Genomic DNA, 11,110 nt, shown 5'->3' with positions numbered 1-11,110 from the left:
GGACGAATCACGTCTTTTAAGCCAGAAGAACACCTGCTCCTTCTTCTTTACTCGAAGCTGAAAGGAATGAGACAGGAAAAACCCGTAACTTCTGCTGATACAGAATATCAAGTACATTCGGGTGGGTAATTATTACCAATACTGTAATAAACCGGGTGGGATAATCCTCGCCTCCGTGTCCTTAATAGAATTGAAAATTCTTGGCGCGAATGCTAGCTAATTTTTGATTCTATTACAGGACCGGAGGCTTCGGATTATGCTAGTTTAACGCTTAGTAACACAACTACAGTCTGAAATCTCCCACCGGTACATAATACAGTGTAAATAGAGTCTGAGAAACTCCATCAGAAAAGTTAAAACTTGCACAACAATGAGAATTATCCAAACAAGAATGATAAGTATTGTACTTGAGCAAACTGCGTATCACCAGTGTTCCAACACCCATTCCGGCCAAAGGCCCTCAACCATCGGCTGTAATAGCCTCGTACTCACATAGAAAATGATAACAACCATCAACAATCATGAACATATAGTCGAAAAATCATATCAGATTGCAATTCCGAGAACCATCGTCGTAAGCCATGAGGCATCGGAAGAAACACCCATAAAGTGCAAAGTCGTGTGACAAGGCCCTGACCACATGCATGTCAGACCTCGCCGACAGGGCAAGTAATAGTACATACTATACCTGTAAAACGCGGGCTTGCCTCGCCATAGGAACCCCCGAAGGTGGAATACTTCGTAACACAGCCTGACAATAGTAAACGTCCCGTTTGTAAACGCAGGCCACCAAAAGAATTGGAAAGAAACCCGACTCAAGGTCAGCAACCTGCCCTGAATCGAGAAGAGCCGCAGGAAAACGGCCAAATGGACGTTATAAGGAGAACGTTACTGAAGTCCCCGTACACATTTGGAAAGCAATCCACCAGAAGAAATCAGTCCTCACAAAGCCGCCAATGGCGGGCATATCCACAAGCTATCCTCTATCACCGAAACGTCTGCAGGGAATGAAAGGTCCAGAAATACGAAAAGAACGCGTTCGAGAACCAAGAAGGTAACGTAGATACCGTAAACTTGATCGCAATAAAGCAAAGTCGGAATACATACACCTAGGGAAAACTGTTCGTACCACATTGCCATGTGTCAACCCGGACCCGCCTACTAAATGGCAACTATGAATCTGCGGACCGTAGCTCTCTGGTGAACCATAAGGCATCTGCCTTGATTTACATGAGTGTCACTACATTAGAAAAAGGAGAAAATTGCAAGAAAAGGCGGGAGAACGAGCCGTCCTCCGCCGACCCAGGGGCATTGGGATTCCAAAATGGAGTCCTCCTTGCACGAAAGATGCGACCAGTCGTCAGAATACCAGGAAACCAGATGGAGCCAACCTTTACTGCCATGTCGGCTAAGGAGTTATACCACAACAATCTGAATATGAAAATCGTCGGCAAGACGACCTGAGTCCTGAAATTATTCCACTATGAAGATGACTTATATGCCCATATCCGCTGATCGTACTCGCAGTTGAGACATTGTGCATGCTGAACAGCAAGCCACCAGAGGCGTGCACGACAAAGAGCCCGAATAACTGGAAGGGTCGGAAAAACTGACAGCATGACGGTGCCCAACACACCACTACCGAGGCATCCACCCAAAGGGAAACTCTCGTACTAATACCATCGGAAATGCATCCTCGCATTGTAAAGTGGGGATAAAGCCACTGAGCCGCATAGGAGTAAGATAAACTCGGAACCTAAATTAAAGGCCCAAATGCATGAAGGTTATAACCGAGCAATCCCAACACATCCATCCGCCGACGTCTGGAACTGGGAGGCCAAGGCCTGCCAGGATAGATCAACCATACTTCTAAGTAACCAATGAACCTGAGAGCACAACACGGCACTCGGACGGTAAGAGGGAACTGAGGAGGGATAGCCTATCCCTCGCATCAACCCTTAGTACCACTATCGGAACAACTGCCCTTGCCGGGAAGGAGAGAACCAGACTCTCTCCTGAACGCTATATGCCAGGAACTGCGGAAACACTATGGAAAAGAATAAAGACAATAACTAACAACGTAAAAATAATAAGTAAATAGACAAAAACGAACGCATGCGCTACTTGGGCTCTTGAAGGTATTGTGGTAGCAGACCAAAATGGGCGTCAATCAAGCCCTGTCACCCTGAGGTAGGTAACGTCAAACATGAGGCCCTGTTGACCACACAAGAACGGGAAGAACCTGGGTGTCAACATAATCCGTTCAGGAGGCTCTCGCGCTCCTATCAGTAGTTGTCATCCTCCAATATAGAAATATATATATATACATACATATATTCCAACATCATCCTCAAGGGACATCTATGTTCTATATATATGAAGTGCAAGGCACAGTGCAATGGAGGAGTCGAGGGGGAGCCAACCCTGTGCACACTAAAACAGAGAAATGAATAATGCATCGGCTCCTCAGCAAAGCTGTAGTCATTATACCAGCCCAGAGGGCGTCGGGAGTCTTTGTAAAATACAAGGAGCGTGTGCGCACTCCGAGGGCCAGCCTATTGTTAAAGCCTGGAGGCTACCAGGAATCTGCCCAGGTAAGCAGGAGGCACTGGGACCTCAAACCAAACAAACAAGGGACGCCTGCGACGTGCGTAGGCCAAAGTGCCCAAAGTAAGCCCAAATTGTGCCCAAATGGGTTACGCACACCGGAGCGTTATGACTCCATAACCGCACTCGGCTACTAGGGAAAGCCTTTGGCGGAGACAGCGCGTGACCGCGCAATAATTCAAACAACCCCATGGAAGTGACCGGAAACTTACGCAACGTGGAAAAGAGCACCGTTGGAATGTAATCCAGGAGCAACAAATCAAGACACAAACACATTCACCTAATACATCATGGCGCACTCTAGCGCCGAATTCCAGCTCCAGGAGGAGAGTTTGATTCAGTTTGCGGCAGTCTAGGCCCCTCATCCAGGAGCAACAAATCAAGACACAAACACATCCACCTAATACATCATGGCGCACTCTAGCGCCGAATTCCAGCTCCAGGAGGAGTGTTTGATTCAGTTTGCGGCAGTCTAGGCCCCTCATGAGGATTAATCTCGCCGGCATAAGCAGAGCGACCTCACCACTCCCGCAGGAGCCATTGAAAGTTGCATCAGCGCTACCAAAAAACTGCCAAGTGCATATTGCCGTCCAGTATAAACAGCGAAACATATCCCAGGAGAATAGTAAACTGGAATCGTGAGAAAACACAAATTATAACATTATAGAAAAAACGGACATGACTCGGGGCACCCGGGATCGAACCCTGTACCATGGAAATCAAAGGCAGCAGACCTTGCCCCGAGGCCACGTGTAGACCGATCCACACGAAGCTGATCAAACCTGAAGACCTCGGCAGGGAAGCGCGGCATGCGCTGATCAGCGGGAGCACAGAGCGCCTTTCAAAAGGGGGGGGGGGCCCCCGCGTAGAGGAAACATCACCGGACCCACAGTCCTAGGACGTGGCAAGGAGGCGACGCGCGCTTGCCTTTATCGAGGCGAGCCCTGAAGCTCTGCGGAGATGTAGCGGTAAAGTGCCAGACTCCGCTGCAGGAGGAGGCGCCACATCCGGCGCCGCACACAGCCCCTGCAAGAACGCGGTAATGCCCGCAGGCCATGTAACAAATAAAAGCGTCCTTGAGTACGCTGCTCCCAGCGGGAGCCGCTCCGCCCTCCAAGGCGGTAAAAACAACCCATGGCGCCCGCGAGCGCTAACGCAAGAAAAACATGAAATGCAGCGTAAATCACCAACACAGACCCCTAGGACCCTTTGCAATTTGAGGACAACATCGATACTGTGGTATATCCAGAGCGCCGCCAGCAAGCAGTCTTGAACTTAGGGAGCGCCGTTCGTTAAGCACCATGACTGCACGTAACACGTGCGCTTCCAGCTCCCACAAACCACAATCACGCCACAAGCATGAAACATAGCGCGATATAAGCGCAAAGCATTGCAACATCAAGCGAACTAAACGCAAGGCCTGTAATACAGTGCGCAATGAGCGCAAACTACTGGCATTAACCTCAAATAAATCCGTTAGTCAACCAAGACATTAATCATATCATAAAGTAGAGAGCACTTAACTGGCTGCGTGAGCAGCAAAGAAAGAGGAGGAGACACAGGATGCAGCAGCTCTTATGGGGCTATACAGGATGTGATGTATGTACAAGCATCATGGGAAATGTAGTTTTTATTGCATACAAAACGTTTTTCATTGGCTGCTGTGAGTGGCAAATATAAGAAAGAGAAGCATAATCCGAAGCCTCCGGTCCTGTAATAGAATTATAAATGGTCACTCCTTCTACTTTCGTTCCAGTGTTTTTTTAGTGGTTTTTCCAGTGATTTTACGAATAAAGCTTGGTCACATTGAAGTGGTGCATATACCTTTAAACGTTCCGATCATGTGGTAGCATCACATGGGGCTTACGGACGCCACATACACGTAATTTAACTACCGTTCTCAAGCCCGAGTCACACTTGAGGTTTCCTCGTAACCAGTTTGTGGACTAGCGCGATAAAACTTGGTGAGTTGATTTTTAATCCCTAACGTTGTACGGGTGGTTATCTTTCCCCCCCTTTTCGGAAGCTAACAGTTGGCCCGGTTTTTGTCAAATAGATTGCGCACGTCAGCATAAACATTTTGGAATCCGGGCCACACTTTTACCGGCACAGGTAATTACCTTTCACTGGATAACACGTTTGACTTAACCACAGTGTACACGTTGTTGCACTATCGCATATTGTTTCTTAGATATTGTTTTTGTCTACTTAGGAAAAGACACGCTGCGCGTGGAATGCAATTTTACCGACATATCCCATTCTTCCTGTAAGCAATCACAGATAAGCACGGGCACTTGGTTTTCACCATGGAGGTGGTTTCTATACCCTCTAAATCTACAAGGGGCTCTCCCTTAGTGGACCCCACTTTTTCAACTTTTTACGGTTAGACACTTCAAGAAGCACCATTGGTCACCTTGAGATTCTCGTGATTCTTGCGTTTGGTAAACTATGATCCTCTCACTCGTTTTTGCACCTTTTGGGCTATGGTCTCTATCTTCAGCCTGTATACATCGTACTCTATTTTTTCGATAGTGACTGCAAGCACAGATAATAGTATCATTCACTGCATCTCATTGAGCATCGCTTACACAGTTGTTGTCCTTGTTCCAGCAGGTGGATACCAAAAATTCAAGAACAGACTTTAAAAGTACAGATATGCCCCTGATGAAGGGTTACACCCAAAATGCATTGTGTTTATGGTTGAAATTTGTTTCAGGCCTAAATTGAAGCTTAACACATGATTTATACTTTGTATATGTTTCATTTTTTCTCACAGTTGGATTTGTGACTTTTTTGTTTATATTGTAGCAACTACTTTGATGATGGTTGTTTAACTTGTCAAGTAAAGGACTGTACAAAATGATTAAATCATTGATTACATGGTAGATATTTTTGAGATCCTTGTTCTTACTGTTTGATTAATCATAGAAGCCCTACAGACACCACACATAAGTGCACTGAGTGATAGGGACGGGTGCACTGAGTGATAGGGACGGAGCTTTCCGCACCATTCTTCAGGCAAGACCATACAACAGCAGAAGAGTCTACATGTGTGTTGTATAGATTTCAAAGCGGCATTTGAGTTAAAAGAGGCATTCTATGGAAGAAATGAAGGCAGTGGGGTCTCCCAGCCCCTATCCTTCGAGCCATAATGCAGCTGTACACAAATACTTGGAGGCAAGTTAAAGTAGCAGACGGAACTAGACTTACAAGGAAAATACAAACGGACACTGGTCTGAAACAAGGCTGCATTTTAGCTCTGCACCTGTTTGACCTGCTTATGGCCGATCTTTCCCCAAAGTTGGACCAGGTGAATTTACACCCGCCACGGCTAGGCCCACTACAACTAACGCATCTATCCTATGCAGACGATATAATTCTGCTAAGTCAAACAAAAGAGGTCTCCAAAGAGGGATCAATGTACTGAACAACTTAGCAAAGGAAAACTTATTAGAAATAAACATAGCAAAAACAAAAGTCATGACCATAAGTCACTGGTTGCATGCACAACAACAATTTAAGCTAGGTAATATGAACCTGGAGGGAGTCAAAAACTACAAATACCTTGGCCTACATAGAGACAACCGATTTTAATTTTAAAACACATAATTTAGCGAAGAGTCTAAGCGGTCAATCGTTTAAACCATTATTAGCTGTCATAAAAGTGAAACTCCTGCCAATCGTAGCCTATGCTACTGAAGTTCAACACGGCAAAGAAGCAGCAATCTTTGAGAGAATGCAAATAAAGACGTACAAAACAGTGTTTGGTCTACTGCGAAATCCTTCCCTAGCACAGATCTGCCTAGAATTTGGACTACTGCAGCAACATCTAGCAAGAATGTATGCAACAATAAAACTATGGTAGAAATTTGGTCAAACTTTCAAAACCCGCTTAATAGCGCTATCTGGAATGCTCAGGAGAATGACCCTCGATCAGCCTATAACAAGAACCTGCAGCTATCAATAAAATCAAAGGTGACAGATCATTGGCAACTGAAATTACCGTACACAACATTTCGATAAACACTGAATAAAGCATGAAAAAGGCTTTCTCTAATGGAAGACAAAACTATGGGCCATATGAATGAAGCTCACGATTTGCGATTCAGAATTAGCGATTTTTACCGAATCGCAGATTCCGAATCGCAAATCAATATGTATGTAACAAATCGCAAATAAATAGCGATTCGGTAAAATCGCTATTTATTTGTGAGAATCCGAAAAGCGATTCCTTAAACCCAAAAAATCGCTAAATTGCGATTCCTTAACGGGAAAAATCGCAATTTAGTGATTTTCGCAAATCAGCCAATCGGAAACCTGGTGCAGTTTGATGACATCACTACCCATGCTGCAACAGTGCTGCTGAGGGAGAGTCACCGAGAGGGAGAGTGGGAGATTGAAAACTGCTAAAGTTACTTTATCGCGAGACTACGCTACGATCGAGACAAACTTTGATTTGAGAAGTTGCATTTCGAACAAATACACTGTGGAGACGCTGATTCAAAACGCTGGTCCCATCATCTTTTCATGCTCAAATATTCAACAAGAGATGGTCGTTTGAAACTCCAAGTCAACACATCCTTCCAGAACTGTGTGGATCTAGACAATACGCAGGGGGTCTCTACTCTCTAAAGATTGAATTGTCCTGAGGATGGCCTTAATGATATAACAACCACAAGGCCGAAACGTCGACTCTTTTGTCCATATCTTCCAAGTTTAAATAATTCAGACAACTGAATCATTGTTTAAGGTTGTGCAAGATTCATTGTTATCTATTTATTAAGAGTGGACTACAGCGCAAGTGGATGTGAAGAACAATTTATTTATTTTTTGTCCATTTGTTTTTGATAAATTTGTTTTTTCTTATTTATTGTAATAGTACCCTTTTTAGAACAAATATATATAAAGAGATATTGTTAATCAAACTCAATACCCGTGTAGCTTTTCTTCTTCTTGAGTATTTTGATTACTGTGTCCAAATCTATGTGACAAATTATAACAATAGCAGGTATTAATTTAATATAGCTGATCAGAAGCTCAAGAGTTTATGCGATCAATCACCTGTGATTCAATTTCTGAACAAATTCCCTTGTTGGCATCTTTATTGTATCACAGTTACACCATGGCTGAAAGTGGCAACATGGAAATGGCTGGAACACAGCAGCAGCAACAGCAGGAAGGAGAATGTTCCAGAAAGAGAAAAATTAAATTTTCAGAAACAGAACTTGAGACTCTGATACAGGAGATGGTGCCAAACCACGATGTGCTGTTTGGGAAGAGTTCCCGGAAAGTGCCAGAGACCAGGAAAAGAAGCATTTGGGCAGCCATACAGGCTAAAGTGAATGCGGTGGGAGTGACACGCCGGAGTGTGGATGTACTACGCAAGCGCTGGTACGACCTGCGCCAGCGTTCTAAAGAAAAGGTAGCTGCCAGGCTGGAGCAGTCACGACCCTCCGGTGGAGGGACCTCAACTGTGCCAGAATCCACACCTCCGGAGGAACTAGTGGAGGGTACTCGGGTACCAGAGAGCGTGACGGACGTGGCTGACCTAGACAGCTCGGAGCAACAAACATCCAGACCAGGTAAGAAGCATGCCATCACACCCCAAACCCCACCCCCCAGATCCCCTGCAGCAACCTAGAGGAGGGGGGGGAACCCACATTTCATGCTAGAGCAGGTACAAAGGCAGTAACAGCAATGCATTATGGGAGATGTAGTCACATGTAAATTTAAGTTGTGTAAACCAGCCACGCTAGGCAATTTTGGCATGTGCAGGTCAGGAAAGGGGAATGAACAAGTAATGTAAACCCGAACTGTGAAATAATTTATTTTCACATTGCAAATGAGTAAAATAAATAAATGTGTGCTGTTCTGTCCACAGCACCAGCAACTACACAGCCAACAGGCAGTGGAAGAGTGAGGGAACATCCAGACTCTGGAGACGCAGGGCAGGAGCCAGAATCAGATGGGGAGGATAGCCCTGTCAATCCTCTGAAGAAACAGAGGCGGCACATAGTGAGGCCACTGCCACCAAAGGAGGAGGAGGCAGAGGACAGCAACAACAATTTGCAGTCCGAAGACACACGGCCACAGCAGGAGTCCAGGCCTCAAGACAGCCAAGGTCTACAGGGCACAGCCAGGCGCAGAAACTGCACGGCCAGCAGCTTTGGGGACCAGGCAGATGAATCAGTGTTCGCAGGCTTGGAATTGAACATGCTCCAGGTGCAGCGCCTGCAAGCAAAAAACATAAAGGCGTTACAGCGAGAGGTGAGGGCAGGGCTCAGGGGCATACAAGGAGAAGTGAGGGGTGCCATGCAAGCGCTTCGTGGAGAGCTGCGCGCAGAACGTAGAGAGCTGGAGCGCATGGACCGTTATACATGGGCAATCAATAGATTGGCCTCTGCTACCAACGTCCAGACCAGGCGCAGCATCCTAATGCAGCGTGAGTTCTCACATGGCATGCAGGATATCGCCACTGCAGTTGTGCAGGCAACATCTGCCCTGGACGAGCTGCGGGCCCTCCGTACTGCAGGCCCTGGAGTACTTACTCCCAGTGAGGAAGACGCAGTGCGGAGTAACAGCACCCCACCACCCATCATGGAGAGGCGCCGTAGTGGCAGGAGCAATAGGCCTGCTACGCACAATTAGAATGACTTTGCAGTCACACCGGTTTATTTGTTGCACTGTGACTTTAACATGTGCATGTTATTAGGAGTGTGAGTAGTTGCCATGGAGGATATGTGGCGTTGTTTCTCCTGCTATTAAAACACAGTTACACACATTACAGTTGTCATTGTGTCCTTATTTCATCCCTAGAAGTAGTTGCGCATGATCTCATCACGCCTCTGGCGGCCAGCTGCAGCACCAGCGACACCAGCTGCCATGCCTCCAGGTCCAGGCCCCTCCACGTCAGAGGATTCGCTCAACTCCACTGATGTGCCTTTCCTGGTGGCGATGTTGTGCAGCATGGCACATGCTACCACTATTTTGCAACATGTTTCCGGGCTGTATTGGAGTGCTCCTCCGCTTTTATGAATGCATCGGAATCAGCTCTTCAGTATGCCAAAAGTTCGTTCAATGGTGCCTCTTGTGGAAATGTGTGCGCGATTGAATCGCCGCTCCCCAGCAGTAGCAGGATTGAGGTAGGGTGTCATGATGAAGTCCCGAACTGCATAGGCACTGTCACCTGTGGTTTGAAATGTAAATGGTTAGTCACTGAATTGCACATGGTAGTCAGTAGAAATGTGCCCTATGTTTAAATGCATTTACCTAGTAAGTATCCCTCGCCAAATTCACCTCTAGAGTCTACGGTATAGCCCACTGTGACGAAAGATGAACGAGTCATGTGTGCTGCCTGGATACTTTGCTACTATGTCAGTGATGATGTTTTTAGCATCACACACCACCTGTATGTTAAGTGAATGGTGGCATTTCCGGTTCCTGAATATGTACTCGTTGTTTGAGGGGGGTGATATTGCGACATGTGTCCCATCGATACATCCTATGACGTGGGGGAATTGGGCAATAGTGTAAAAGTCCTGCTTGGTCTGGGCTAGTTCCTGTGGGGTGCTGGGGAAGTGAATGTGGTGTTGCATCCTCTGTGCCATGGCATCGAGGAACGCATGGAAAAAGCGCGACAGGGCACTTTGTGACACCCCTCCTGCTGTGGCTATCACCCCCTGAAAACTACCTGAGGCCAGCAGGTGTAGTTAACACAGGACCTGGATGTGAGTGGGGATGGCTTGTGTCCTGCGTGTGGGGTGTTCAAGATAGGGTCTGAGTTCTTCAATTAAATCTAGTGTACTGTCTTCCTCCAGTCTGTAGTGGGGGTAGATGTCGTCCTCTGTGCGCTGGTAGATGGTGATGCGCGCACGGAATATCCTCTCCTGCCGTCTCCTCCTCTGCGCAGCAGCTCTCAGTCTTCGCCTCCTTGCAATGACGTACAGCCCAGACATTGTGGAAAAGAGTCTGTTGCATTGTGGGCTTCCTTATATACTTTGCACCTGGTTACCACCTGCTCCCACTTGGTGGTAATTGCGATTTCTAAAATTGCGAATTTCGTGAATTAGCAAATTGCGCTTTTTTGATACATTCCATTGCGATTCCTTATTTGCAATTTCTGATTTTGCGATAATCGCTAACTGGATGGTCGCAAAATAAGGATTCGCTAAGGGAATCGCAGAATTCAGACTCACACAATTTAAGGAATCGCTATTTTAGCAATTCCTCAGATTGCGATGTGATTTTGGCTTTATACATTGGAAATTGCTAATTTTTAATCGCAAACGCTATTTTTAGCGATTCGCAGCGTTTGCGAGGAAAAATTAGCTTCATACATATGCCCTTAATTCAGTAAGCGCTCTCACGCGTGGATGGTACTGCAATCATATTAAATTTTACAACCTGCGGCATACCGGAGTATAACATACTCCATACACTTAAAAAGGAAACTGCTAGCAATACGCTTTGGGTCACTACTAACTAATGCCGATCAACCAACCTG

At 46.1% G+C, this 11,110-nt stretch overlaps 1 protein-coding gene across 1 annotated transcript; it reads left to right on the top strand.

Annotated features, from left to right (window-relative positions):
* Positions 1-4,498: 4,498 nt before the first annotated feature.
* Positions 4,499-9,388, top strand: LOC144825112 (uncharacterized). Its single transcript, XM_078683995.1, has 3 exons — positions 4,499-4,571; positions 7,723-8,189; positions 8,489-9,388. The coding sequence occupies exons 2-3, from the start codon at positions 7,730-7,732 to the stop codon at positions 9,253-9,255; spliced, it is 1,227 nt and encodes a 408-aa protein (XP_078540121.1). The 5' UTR covers positions 4,499-4,571; positions 7,723-7,729; the 3' UTR covers positions 9,256-9,388.
* Positions 9,389-11,110: the final 1,722 nt, after the last annotated feature.

This window comes from Lissotriton helveticus, chromosome 3_1, assembly GCF_964261635.1.
Source record: "Lissotriton helveticus chromosome 3_1, aLisHel1.1, whole genome shotgun sequence".
In the NCBI taxonomy this organism is placed as follows: Eukaryota; Metazoa; Chordata; class Amphibia; order Caudata; family Salamandridae; genus Lissotriton; species Lissotriton helveticus.
Note: the sequence above shows the minus strand (reverse complement) of the source record. Positions and strands in the feature narration are given on the sequence as shown.

Coding starts and splice junctions, on each gene's coding strand:
- LOC144825112 (XM_078683995.1), top strand. CDS start 7,730: ATGGCTGAAAGTGGCAACATGGAAATGGCTGGAACACAGCAGCAGCAA. Junction 8,190..8,488: donor GCAACAAACATCCAGACCAG/GTAAGAAGCATG, acceptor TTCTGTCCACAG/CACCAGCAACTACACAGCCA.